This window comes from Staurois parvus, unplaced genomic scaffold, assembly GCF_062004578.1.
Source record: "Staurois parvus isolate SC_StPar_1 unplaced genomic scaffold, SC_StPar_1.0 ptg001556l, whole genome shotgun sequence".
Taxonomy (NCBI): Eukaryota; Metazoa; Chordata; class Amphibia; order Anura; family Ranidae; genus Staurois; species Staurois parvus.
Genome location: NW_028319352.1, coordinates 143,173 through 157,863, shown reverse-complemented (window position 1 = coordinate 157,863; position 14,691 = coordinate 143,173). Strand labels below are relative to the sequence as shown.

Below are 14,691 nucleotides of genomic sequence, written 5' to 3'. Positions count from 1 at the left end.
TTAGGCACATGAAAGTTGTATGCGATATCCATTTTGCTCAAGTCTCAGCCATTTTTGTCAAGAGAGGAGGCATAGCCCAGTGATCTTACCCTCTCCCTCCTCCTTCAATTCATGGAATTCTTAGCCTTAACTTTTAACACACTTTAAAAGAGCCTTTTATCTCAACTTAGGGACAGCAGAAACCAGCACACAGGCCTTTCTCAGAGCTTTAAACAGCTAATTGTGTTCTGGCAGGATGTCGATTAATTTCTGCTGACCATAAAATGTCTACAGATTAACATTTTTCTCTGATCTATCATAAAACTATGACAAAATCCTTCAGTTTTGTCACCCATTGTTTGTAGGGCAATTAAAGCACTAGGGACACATAGCATGCTATAAAATGTCTACCCAGAAAGCAGTCAGGCGTGGGGTGAGCTCTCCGAGATCTCTGCCCAATTAATAACTTAAAGCGATAATAAAGGCCTATTATTTTTCTAAATATAACAAACATGTCTATACTTACCTGCTGTGTGCAGTGGTTTTGCACAGAGCAGCCAGGATCCTCCTCTTCTTGGGGCCCCCACAGGCTCTCCTGACCCCTCCCTCCTTTTGGATGCCCCCACAGCAAGCAGCTATGGGGGCACCCTTTGCTCCATGTGTCCATTCCCAGACCCTGCCCCCTCTCTCTTGGCTCACTGGCCGTGATTGACAGCAGCGGGAGCCAATGGCTTCCAGTGCCATCTCAGTTGATGTGGAGAGGGAGTCTTGGGATAGCTGAGAATCCAGTACAAACCGCTGGATCAAGAGGGGGCTTAGGTCAGTATTGGGGGAGCTGGGAGGGCTGCTGCACAAAGAAGGCTGTTTACCTTCATTCATAAAATCAAAGAGAACCAAAACACATTAATATTAAAATCAAAGAGAACCAAAACACATTAATATTAAGTATATATTTGAATGGGGAATATCATACCAAACAAATGAAGGTCATACATGACTAAGCTGGCACATACAGAGAGTGAGATAGCAGTCTCCTACCTCCTGGGTGACAGGCGCATACAAAATACACTGTTTTTGGTATCCCTGGACATGAAATATAATACTGAACTACAATCTATCAGTTTCCAGAATGCAACCTGTACATAGTGGCAGACTGTGTGATAGGGAGGGCCATGATACAGTCATAAACACGGTGACACCCCAATGGCCACTCCCCAACAGCTTAATTGGTCAGATGATCTCTGACAACACCCCCTTGATACCAGAGAAATAAAGACTGCTCCAAAAGTTGACAGCTCTCGTATACCATCAACCAAGGAACATCTGTCAAGTTATGAGAGCCGATAACACCTTGCTCACTCGTGACTGAACTCTGCTAAAACTAAAGACTTTGAAAGTATTTCCCTTTTTCATCTCTTTGTCTTGCTATGGCTTGTTCTCTTTTAAGCTGTAATATCTTGGTGCAAATAAAATATTTAAAAAAACAATTTTGAACTTTTCATTATTAACCACTTTCCTACCAGGCACTTATACCCCCTTCCTTACCAGGCCAATTTTCAGCTTTCAGCGCTGCCACACTTTGATTGACAATTGCACGGTCATGCAACATTGTACCCATATGAAATTTTGATCATTTTTTTCTCACAAATAGAGCTTTCTTTTGGTGGTATTTAATCGCCACTGGGTGCTTTACTTTTTGCGCTATAAATAAAAAAAAGTGCAAAAAATTTGAAAAAAAAAAAAAGTTTATTTGTTTCTTTTATAAAATTTTTCAAACAGGTATTTTTTCTCCTTCACTGATGTGCGTTGATGAGGCAGCACTGATGGGCACTGATAGGCGGCACTGATGGGCACTGATAGGCAGCACTAAAGGGCACTGATAGGCAGTACTAATGAGGTGGCACGGATAGGCGGCACTGATAGACAGCACTAATTAGGGGTCACGGATAGGCGGCACTGATATGCAGCACTGATAGGCGGCACTGATAGGCGACACTGATTATGGGTACTGATAGACGGCACTGACTGGCATCACTGCTGGGCACTGACTGGCGGCACTGACTGGCACAACCCCTGGGCACTGACTGGTGGCACTGACTGGTGGCACTGACTGGCAGCACTGCTGGGCTGCACTGGTGGGTGGCACTGGTGGGCAGCACTGGTGGGTGGGCACAGGTGGGTGGCACTGGTGGGCACAGGTGGGTGGCACTGGTGGGCACAGGTGGGTGGCACTGGTGGGCACATGTAGGTGGCACTTCTGGGCACAGGTAGGTGGCACTGCAGAGTGGCACAGGTGGGTGCACTGCTGGGCACAGGTGGGGGCACTGCTGGGCACAGGTGGGTGCACTGCTGGGCACAGGTGGGCGGAGCTAGTGCGCGCACTGCTGGGCGGAAGTTGCGGGTGTCACTGCTGGGCACCGATCATCAGGGCACTGATCATCAGTGACCTGATGATCGGTGCCGATCCCCGCTCTGACAACTGCCGGTTCTCGGCAGTACTTTCCTCACGATCTGACAGCGTGAGGAAAGTGCAGCCGAGAACCGGTACTTGCATTTCCCTGTGATCAGCGTGTCATTGGACACCGCTGATCACGTGGTAAAAGGCCGCTGTGATTGGCCTTTTACCACATCACGTGATCAGCTGTGTCCGTAGGACACAGCGATCACGGAGATCGCCGGGTGCGCGCCCCCTGGGGCGCGCAGGAGAGCGCGTTCTGGGAGGACGTCATATGACGTCCACCCAGAACTGGCCGGCCGCGGTGAAGCCGTCATTCGGCTATGCGCGGTCGGCAAGAGGTTAAACCCTATTTTGAAAAGTTTTGAAATTGTACACCTGCTGTGGGCATTATAAAACATTTCCTATGTCCATGTTGGATTACGATAAAAGTACAACATGAGGTCTGGGGACAACTAAAGGTGGTCAGGAACATCTGAAACAAGGAGGTGAGAACAGAGCTAGGAACTATGGTATGAAGATCACACCACTGGAGTGCTCAAGAGCTATAACAGGCAAGTGGGTGACTATAATGGAAATATTATTTTTGGATGAATGGTCCATTTCAACCAACCAAAAATATCTAATACAGCTTGTTTTGTATAGGAACCTGGATTTATCAGAAGTACCTCCACGTATTGAGAAGCACGGTTTTTGACTTATTGTTTTTATTTCTTTTTGCAGATTTATCTATGAAACAGAACGGTTTAATGGTGTAGCAGAGCTTCTGGAGATCCTTGGCAGGTAAATGTCTTAGGAGGCTCACAGACCTATGGGTACAGTCAGATGCTCAGCCTGCATAATCAGATAGTGGGTCAACAAATAGAAACATTCCTGTATGTGTGAGGGGACGGGAAGGAGATGCTGACAGAGCATCAGACATGACTTATATCAGGTATGGAAATTAGCTCAAGGGTAGCACTTCCAAGGATGCACTCCACTCGTTACATCCTTTTACATGGGGACCTTTCTTACTCACTTTTATTAAAACATTGTTCCAAAACACATGGGTTACACAAGCAGGGGTTATTCAGCGCTCCAATTCCACTGTCACAAAACACAAATATTCATTAGCATCCTAGCTATCACTCACAACACTGCTGCTCTGATCTCAGTCCTCAGGTTCTTGTCTTTATCCTCCAGACAGTGTTTCCACACAATCTCTGTGCTCACACTCTGTATACCCCAAAGCTCCCTGCTGCACTGGCCAACACCCCAACATGTGGGCACAGATTTCCTTTCACCCTCAGGTGGGGCCCTGAACTGTTGCCAAAACATAACCTAATAGATCTTTGCTAACTTGCACAATGAGCAGGCAGGTTGCTAGCAATGCATGGACCCTGAATTGGAAACATCATCCCTCCGAAGTCGCTATGTAGCCTGAGGGCTACAGGACCCATTACGAGTTTATCAGTTTCTGAAGAAACTGAAGATCCAATTTCCTCCATAAGATATACGCACCTCAGAAACCCTTGACCCGTCTGGGTAAGAACCCTGGATGACACAACATTTTTTACTACCTCTTAGATTGTAGGCTCTAACAAGCAGGTCCCTCTGTTTCCTCTTGTACCAAATTGTATTGTAACTGTAATGTCTAGCTTCATTTTGTAAACCACTGCGCAAACTGTTGGCGCTATATAAATCCTGTATAATAATACCATGACTGAGCTCTGCACTCACAGGTTAAAATAATAGTTTAGGCTCATTTTCTAACCTGCCTGACCACTGTTCCCTCAACAATATGAGATTGGGAGCTCTTCATTGGGAAAGGGACCACCGGCCTCTGAAACATTGCATTTCTGTATATATCTGCAACTTCATCAAAGTGGGTTTATTTGTAATTGCAATTTTGAAGCATTATTGTTTCCTTATGTTGGTCCAGATTCCTACACATCAATTTGAAACTCTGCTCAACAGTTAAGAGAAATATTTAAATATAGTAATTGCATCTAAAGGTGGTTAAGTAGTCGATTTTCTGTCATGAGGCAGTTGCTCCTTTACACCCATGATAACGATGTTATTACCTTCCACACCAAGGAAATTGAGTAAGAATTATACTGTGTGATTTATTCTCAGACAGACTGCTATTACATATTCTCTGAAAAGTCCCTAATCTAGTTTATTGTTCTGAAGCCTCAAACATTTGATAAAACTGAATTTCACAACACTATCATTAAATTCTGTTTTGGAAAGAGAAGCACTTCATGAGTGTGTTATAAACAGATATTCTGAAGCAGTTTCTTCTGAAATGTACTAATCTACTGCCAGCATCTTAGATGTCAACAGATGCCCATTATTAGTGCCATATCTCCCTTTTAGGCATCTTTTCATTCATCATAGTTTGGCAGCAGATTTACAGTTGTCAAAGTTGCTACCATTTTGGTTACAGAAGAAAGTTCTAACTTCCTGTAGTGGCTCTGTCTGAAAGGTCAAGGTCTTTTTCCCTTTAAACTTGAAAAACAGGAATAGACAACTGCCAGTAAATTATGAATTCATCCAAATGGTTGCTCGCCATTGGGAATGCAGTTGGGTGTCAGACTGTTGGCTAGAACAATTGTTGCTGGCTCATCCTGTTGACATTTCTGCTTACACTCCCTATTTTTTTGTTATCTCTGTTGCACTGTTATTGTCATGCTGCTCTCTGGTTCCCACTGCTAGGTCCTTCCTAATACATGACATTCTAGATACCTCTTCAATGTCTACATGCGCTAACAAGCTTTCCTGTTCATGTGGAAGAGCGTGACAAAGCATGCACATGTGTTCCTGGTTCTCAGTATGCAAACTGATGTATCGACTCCGTTTTTAATAGGTTGTTAGTTCTTGAGTATGCTTTTATTCATGCTACATATTGACATTTTTGTGGTCTCTTGTCCTTATCTTACTTGAACTCCACCCACCTTAACCCCTGTGATGTGTCTTGACTATTTGTTTTCTCTGGTTTTGGCAATTGGCCCTGTTTACACTCACCCTATCCTTGTACCCCAGTCCTCCCACTATCTCCATCTACTTGGATACAACACTTGATCTTACACTGATCATGAACTTGCCTATTGACTAGTACCTGCCTTAGTCTGTCTTGCTGCTTAGTGCCACCAGCAAGGCAACCTTAGGGACTGCACTCTGAGAGTGTTCACAGCACATGTTCAAAAAGACTTTGGTGCTGACTGGGTACTGCCAGACCGTACATGTTGGCAAGAGCCTATTTTTCTGCTGAAGGTTCTGAATATCATTGATCATTCCTGATACTTTAGGTGGATCCTGAGTGTGCAGCACACAACACAAATACATATAAACAATAATATGGTGCGGTGTTACATATAAACATAAGTATATATAAATAAATAATAATAACTCTCTAAATAAATATAATTGAAAATATAAATGAAAATATAAATGAACCAGTGATATGATCCTCACAGGATCTAAAAATGACGTGATAAAAGTGAAAAAATGTGAATCCAACCAGTAGGTCCTATGCTTGGACCCAAAAAGTGAAATAGTATATACAAGTGATAAGTAAAACGCATACAATCAACCCAATCCCTAACACGGGATGAAATACATACAAGAAGTGTGTACACAGTGAATCCCAAATGCGGGATATAAATGCAACAATGTGATAAAGCGCTTAATATGTATACACCTATCTGTATATACAGTGAATCCTAAATGCGGGATAATGATCTAACGGCGTGACAAAGTGTTTAAAAACAATAAGCATATAATAAAACACAATCAATATATTCGTGAAAGCAATTATAAAGTCCAATAAAGTGCATAAATGCAACTAAAGTGCTTCACTGCTCCAGGGCATGCAACATGTGCAGTGTATGTGCACACCACACCGATTTATTATCCTTCAATGGCTCTAATGGCCCCTCACCTCAAGCAAGCGACCCCAAAGGACAAATGCGCCTTTTGGATCACACCTGGATCCTTCCTGATATGCACTCCTTGCTATCAGATCTCCAAGGACTTTATCCACAATGGCACCACACAGCAACACAGGTCTCCCTTCCACTGGATAGGTAGGTAGATACCCTCAAAATTGCCAACTTACTTTCATGTAGCTCGTGAAACAAGAAAAAAGATCCTCCATAGTGCAATAGCTTTTTATTCCATGTTAAATAGATCAAAAACTCACTCACCTTTAGATGGTATTACATAGGCTTTCACACCACATGTAATGGGTGTATTTGCATGAACCAAGGTGTACCAAGATGGTGTTCCGCTGGATGTATGTCACCACTTGTTGACGCGTTGTATCATGTATACAGGTGACTTCCTCAGGACCTTCCTGAGTCCAGAGGAAGTCACGTGTATACGTGACGCAACGCATCGACACGTGGTGACGTACATCCAGCGGAACACCATCTTGGTACACCTTGGTTCTTGCAAATACACCCATTACATGTGGTGTGAAAGCCTATGTAATACCATCTAAACGTAAGTGAGTTTTTGTAGTTTTTTATCTATTTAACATGGAATAAAAAGCTATTGCACTATGGAGGATCTTTTTTCTTGTTTCATGAGCTACATGAAAGTAAGTTGGCAATTTTGAGGGTATCTACCTACCTATCCAGTGGAAGGGAGACCTGTGTTGCTATGTGGTGCCATTGTGGATAAAGTCCCTGGAGTTCTGATAGCAAGGAGTGCATATCAGGAAGGATCCAGGTGTGATCCAAAAGGTGCATTGGCCCTTTGGGGTCGCTTGCTTGAGGTGAGGGGCCATTACAGCCATTGAAGGATAATAAATCAGTGTGGTGTGCACATACACTGCACGTTTTGCATGCCCTGGAGCAGTGAAGCACTTTAGTTGCATGTATGCAGTTTATTGGACTTTTTTTTATTGTTTTTCACGAATTGATATATTGATTGTGTTTTATTATATGCTTATTGTTTTTAAACACTTTGTCACGCCGTTATATCATTATCCCGCATTTGGGATTCACTGTATATACAGATAGGTGTATACATATTAAGCACTTTATCACATTGTTGCATTTATATCCCGCATTTGAGATTCACTGTGCACACACTTCTTGTATGTATTTCATCCTGTGTTAGGGATTGGATTGATTGTATGCATTTTACTTATCACTTGTATATACTATTTCATTTTTTGGGTCAAGCATAGGACCTACTGGTTGGATTCACATTTTTTCACTTTTATCACGTCATTTTTAGATCCTGTGAGGATCATATCTCTGGTTCATTTATATTTTCATTTATTTTTTCACTTATATTTATTTACAGTGTTATTATTATTTATTTATATATACTTATGTTTATATGTAGCGCTGCACCATATTTTTGTTTATTTGCTATCACACCTAGAGGTATAGGATTGAGGTGCTAGCGGCTTTCTATTTTTTAGGGACATATTAAGCACAGGGGGAACATTACCTTGTTTTACAACACAAATACATATTACTTTCTATTACTTTTGGACATTAAATTATGGTCATGTCTTTACACAGTCTGAGGTTGATATGCTTTTCCTTCCACAGTATCATCAATGGCTTTGCTTTACCTCTGAAATCAGAACACAAACAGTTTCTTGTCCGTGTATTGATACCACTGCACTCAGCAAAATCACTTTCTATATTTCACGCCCAGGTAAGAGATGTCATCTGACCACACTGCCATATGTGGGGATGGGATACAAAAATGTTAACATGGGGGTATTGGGAAAATAGAACGTGTTATTTCCTAGGTGGTTTTTAGTTGCCCATTTGACCAAAATGCTGTCCTATACAGTTATGTATGGGTGGAATTTTTGTAATGGATCAGTTAGATCTTGACTGTAGCATATATACAGTAGACAAATTTAAATAATGCATTGTGTCTTGCTTCCTAATTCCATGTAATAAATGTTTAATCTCTGTTCCATAACATGTCTCCAGTGCCCAGACAGAGAGGCAGCTGGTTAGTATGTACAGTATACTGTATGTGATGATGAGTTTGTATAGGCCAGCTGCCCAGCAAGCTAACCCTGCTAGAATTCCAAATTCTTATGATTATCCCACTTTACTATCTTCTCTTGTACATCAACACATATATTTTTGTTCATTTTTTAATATATTATGTTAAAGAGGATCTATAGTCTTTGTAAGCTTTTGGCATATACTGTATATAGATACATAGATAGAGATACATGTTTTGTATATACAGTCATGGCCGAAATTGTTGGCACCCTTGATATTTTTCCTGAAAATCAAGTATTTCACACAAAAAAGGTATTGCATTAACACATGTTTTGCTATACACATGTTTATTCCCTTTGTATGTATTGGAACAAATATAAAACAGAGGCAGAAAAGCAAATATGACATAATGTCACACAAAACCCCAAAAATGGGCTGGACAAAAGTATTGGCACCCTTAACTTAATATTTGGTTGCACACCCTTTGGAAAACATAACTGAAATCAGTCGCTTCCTATAACCATCAATAAGCTTCTGACACCTCTCACCCGGAATTTTGGACCACTCTTCCTTTGCAAACAGCTCCAGGTCTCTCTTATTGGAAGGACACCTTTTCCCAACAGCAATTTTAAGATCTCTCCACAGGTGTTCAATGGGATTTAGATCTGGGCTCATTGCTGGCCACTTCAGAACTCTCCAGCGCTTCTTTGCCATCCATTTCTGAGTGCTTTTTGACGTATGTTTGGGGTCATTGTCCTGCTGGAAGACCCAGGATCTTGGACGCAAACCCAGCTTTCTGACACTGGGCCCTACAGTGCGACCCAAAATCCTTTGGTAATCCTCAGATTTCATGATGCCTTGCACACAGTCAAGGCACCCAGTGCCAGAGGCAGCAAAACAACCCCAAAACATCATTGAACCTCCACCATATTTTACCGTAGGTACTGTGTTTTGTTCTTTGTAGGCCTCATTCCGTTTTCGGTAAACAGTAGAATGATGTGCTTTACCGAAAAGCTCTATCTTGGTCTCATCTGTCCACAAGACGTTTTCCCAGAAGGCTTTTGGCTTACTCAAGTACATTTTGGCAAACTGTAGTCTTGCTTTTTTATGTCTCTGTGTCAGCAGTGGGGTCCTCCTGGGTCTCCTGCCATAGCGTTTCATTTCATTTAAATGTCGACGGATAGTTCGCGCTGACACTGATGCTCCCTGAGCCTGCAGGACAGCTTGAATGTCTTTGGAACATGTTTGGGGCTGCTTATCCACCATCCGGACTATTCTGCGTTGCAATCTTTCATCAATTTTCCTCATCCGTCCACGACCAGGGAGATTAGCTACAGTGCCATGGGTTGCAAACTTCTTGATAATGTTGCGCACTGTGGACAAAGGCAAATCTAGTTCTCTGGAGATGGACTTGTAACCTTGAGATTGTTGATATTTTGCCACAATTTTGGTTCTCAGGTCCTCAGACAGTTCTCGTCTCCTCTTTCTGTTGTCCATGCTTAGTGTGGCACAGACAGACACACAATGCAAAGGTTAAGTGAACGTCTCTCCTTTTTATCTGCTTTCAGGTGTGATTTCTATATTGCCCACACCTGTTACTTGCCCCAGGTGAGTTTACAGGAGCATCACATGCTTGTAACATTCTTATTTATCCGCAGTTGTGAAAGGGTGCCAATACTTTTGTCCAGCCCATTTTTGGAGGTTTGTGTGACATTATGTCGAATTTGCTTTCTTTCCTCCCTTTTTTTGTTTTGTCCCAATACACACAAAGGGAATAAACATGTGTATAGCAAAACATGTGTTAATGCAATACGTTTCGTGAGAAATACATGATTTTCAGGAAAAATATCAAGGGTGCCAACAATTTCGGCCATGACTGTATGCAATGCTGCTACAGGGCAGCACGGGTGCACAAAATCATGTGTGTTTATATACGTGATTTTGCAGTTCCGGGTAGAGGGCATGTGCACCATACCCGCATCGCCATTTGCGGCCTCTGCTGTCAATCACCAGGTCCCAGGCAGTGATCGCCGAGTATTACCGACGGGGGAGAGAACTGTATGTAGACAATACAGTTCTCTGCCCTGTCAGCTCCTGCATACTGCTTTGTATGGCTGTGCATAGCATAATTTATTTTTATTATTTCTATCCGTTTCAACCACATATATATGATTGTACAGTGTTCCGGGGCCATGGAAATATGGCGCCGGTTAACAAATTGCACAACCCCTTTATTAGCACATTTCTAACACCTTTTTGGTCTGGTCCCACCAATTAAGTACTGTCTATTTATGGTTTAGTACAGTATCCGATATTGTTTATCGGGACTAAAAGTGTAATTACTTTGGGACTGACCACAATATCATGGCGGCCGCCCGGACCTCCATTAAAATGACGACCGCCAATAATTGAGTCTAGTGAGTACAACATACTAGGATTGCTAAGTTGTTAAACCTTTTTGGACTGGTTCCTTTAGCCAAGTGCTTAGTGGATCATGAGGTGTAGCACGGCATTTGAAACAATATGCTCGGATCCCAATGTGTATAGCCATGACATCATAGCCGCCGCCTAGACTACAACAAAATGGTGACCACTAGTATCAGCATCCTAGTACATAACACCATAGAACTGACTACAACAAAATGGCGGCCATCGGGACCACAACAAAATGGTGACCGCCAATCAATATCGATTGATACCAGGATTTTGTGGGGTATATATGGCCATTCAGTGGGGCGCTTTAGCTCCGCTCCTGAAAACGTCATGTGATGAAACGCGTAGGGAAGGGTTTGATAGCACCACATGTGTTCCTATGAGGGAGTACAGAGGAGTTGCAGTGTCTTAGGATATTTTAAAGCGCCATACATATGCTTACATGTAAGTGCACATTTAAGTGTTTTATATCCAATAAAAACAGTATTATGGAATGGAAGCTTTCCTCTGATTGCTTTTTAAGGTGGTTGAGTTATGTGGATGGTCTGGAGAGCTTTTCATTTATGGAGTCCAAAACCAGTGGATAGAGGCTTCAGAAGTATAGAGGAAGCTGATCGGTTTTGGGGCACATTGTATCACATTGAATGTTAATGTGGAAAGTGTTTTACACTGGGACTTCATGTATTGCATACAAGTGCACTGTATATACATTTTTTAATATTTAATGTTATTTAATCTTTCATTGTGATTGGCTCATATTGGGAGGATTGATGTCCATGGTTGTTTAAAATTTGCACATATTTTAGCATTGTATTTCATATATGCACGGCTATATAGACATGCACACGTCCCCCTATCCATAGGAATGAATCGAGTCCCTGGGGAGGAGGGGTGGATATAAGGCACATTATGGTTTATATATGGTATTAGGCACATATTGATTTATCTATTTACTTTGTCCGTTCATTTGTGGGACACAATCACGATTGAAGAGTGGCACAGGCAGCACTAGTATTTATAGAATCACAAGTGGCAGCGCAGCATATATAATATACATTTAAATGTTTGTTCACGTTTAAAAACCTTGTCTATGTAAACATCCTTACAACCATGCTGTACAATGACTCACTAACCTGCTTTGTGGCTCTGTGTAATGTAAGTGTAAGGCTAAGTTCACACTAGCTTTGTTAGCAGGCGTTAGACAGTCATTTGGGAAACATTTTTAATGCTCCTCAAATGCCTATGAAAATTCTACACATGGCAGCACAGATTGCTGTTCCCACTGAAGAGTTAGTGTCATGTCATTGAAAAATTGACGCCTCATGTTCAGTCAGGAGGAGTTGAAGCCTCCTATTCAAGTCTATGGTGATGCTCCTCAAACGCCTGGCAGGCATTTGTGAGGCGTTTGCAGAACGTTAATACTATTAAACTTTATTATAGGCGTTTGTGGTGCGGTTTTAACACTTAGAATATGTCTCAAAGGCGTGCATAGTGCATTTGGGGAGTGTTAAAAATGCTTCCCAAGACATGTATCCATTTGAACAGCTTTTTAGTACGGACATAATGCGAAGGCATGTGCCCTCTCGCATATATAAGATTCCTACTGCTATGTCTAGAACTGTCTTTCCATCGTTCTTAGAAAAGTGGGAAAAGGAATTAGGAACAAAATTAAATGATCAAGAAAAAAAGAGAATATGTAATTTAATACATGGCACAGTGGATATGAACACAATAGAGATTAATTATAAATATTTAGTTAGGTGGTACGTTACACCTAGTGTGGCACATAATCAATGAATAGAGAACTTAGCTTTATGTTGGAGGGGATGTGGAAAGATAGAAACAATGGCACACATATGGTGGGATTGCCCTAAAATACAGCAATGTTGGCAGGGAATAATACAACAAATACGGGAAATAACGGGGATTAGTGTACCGAAGGAACCCTGGGTCTGTTTATTTCATAATAGTGATATCACGGTGAAACTATTTAGGAGCTCAATGATTTTTCACTTAATTAATGCGGCAAAAAGACTGATTCCTAGGTTCTGGCAGGCCCTTGAAGCCCCCAAAATCATGGACTAGATAAATAGAATAGAGTTTATATATAGGATGGAGGAGTTGTACCATATTGGAGAGGATAAAGTTGAAGAATTTAAGAATATTTGGGACAGATAGACGGTCTTTAAAACATCTAGGAGATATTCAGAATTGACTAAGGGGCAAGACAGGGTTCAGACAGGATAAGAAAGATAGTCTCTGGTTAGTTCTTTTTTATAGGAAAAGGAGAGTGGAGGGAGACAATAAGAGGTTAAGAATAGAATATTGGAATAGGAAGAAATTAAGAGGTGACCAAAGCCCCCATTTGAACGGGGTGAGGTGGGAGGGAGGGGATGGGTATCTGTTTAAAAAAAAGAAATCTGCATGATTTAATATATGGAAAATTGTTGTATTTATATTGATGATGAAAATGTATAAAAATAAAGTTAAAAAAAACATAGAAAGCTTCCCAAACACCTGTCTAACACCTGTCAAATGCTATAGGGGCATTTGGCAAGAGTTAGAAATTAGTCAAGTGTGAAAGAGACATCTATGTGTAATACACACCAACTATGCAGAAAAGTGAAGACTGAAAGAAGTGGGCTTGAGCGAAGAGAGGTAGTGACAGAGGAATTGAGAACTCTCCAGCTCTTGCTGGTGCTTACTAGTCCGCAGCACCGTTCTGTACAGGCAAGTTGCTCACCTGCATACAGTGATGTTGTGGAATAGTAAATTTCAGCAAGGACAGGGGAGTTCTCAGCTACTGCCGACAGATTACAGAAGAAAGAAGCAGAACATTTGGAATGCAAGGACACAGATTGACTGGGTATATGATTAGTTACACTCAAACATTTTTTTGCCTGGAGTGGGGTTTTAAAAGACAGTAATGTAGGCTATGTTTGGGCACATTTATTATATACCAAATGATTTGTAACTTAAGCCAGCCAGTCTTGTGATAAATACTGCTCTGCTGTTTCCTGGTTAATTAATGACATTTAGGTCAGCTTCCTGTTCACTAGACAGAAGTGATTACATTGATTCACTGGTCAGGGAGAATGCAGAAGGCAGAGAGATGATGTAGGAAGCTGAATCGCTGCCTGTTGTGAAGAGAATATTGGGTACTGGTTATAGGGAGCACATGACTGACCCTCCTTCCTTCCACAATGCAGCACTGGGTACCTGAGTGGCACCCACACTGTAATTATCCTTATATAAACTCCCACCAGAGTGGATTTGAACTTATATGAATTGCTTCTAAGGGCAAATGGAGCTTTGGTGTGTGCGATTTTGGGTGGGGCAAGGGGAGCAGCAGTTAAGTGAATTATTTACTTTGCCCTGCATCCACATATCTATATTTGAAATACGATTGTGAAAATGTACCATGATAGGCTCAAGTGACTTACAATCATTATTTTCACCAAAGTAACTGTTACTTTCTACTCTCATTGGTTGTTCAGAATAAAGGTTATTACGGCAAAAACGAACCTTATAGTTTAGAAGTATGAGCCTAGTAAACAAGTAAATGTAAAAGTAACATTAAATATATAATTTAGATTGCACACTAATATCTTAAAATATATTCTCACTGAAAACACTTGTAATCACCCTGTAAAGATGCCCGTCAAGGCAGGCACATATTTATATCTTGTTTTGTTGTTGGGAGACACCCCTATTGGGCTGATTACAGAAGTATATGTGAAAGATGTAAAATGTATATTATGTTTTTGTCAGTGTAGTAAATAGCTTAACTCATACTTATTTTCTTCCACACTGCATAATAAAATGTGTCTTAATGTTAATTGGTTTTTCAATAGAGTA

General features: G+C 41.3%; 1 protein-coding gene across 4 annotated transcripts in view; it reads left to right on the top strand.

Moving 5' to 3' along the window:
* The window catches only part of PPP2R5B (protein phosphatase 2 regulatory subunit B'beta), a 124,448-nt gene that overhangs the window by 85,839 nt on the left and 23,918 nt on the right, over positions 1–14,691 (top strand). For all 4 annotated transcript variants that reach the window (XM_089662815.1, XM_089662814.1, XM_089662813.1 and 1 more), the window contains 2 exons: positions 3,158–3,217; positions 7,984–8,092. In XM_089662815.1, the coding sequence (XP_089518941.1) occupies positions 3,158–3,217; positions 7,984–8,092 (169 nt within the window). The remainder of the gene's footprint in view (positions 1–3,157; positions 3,218–7,983; positions 8,093–14,691) is intronic.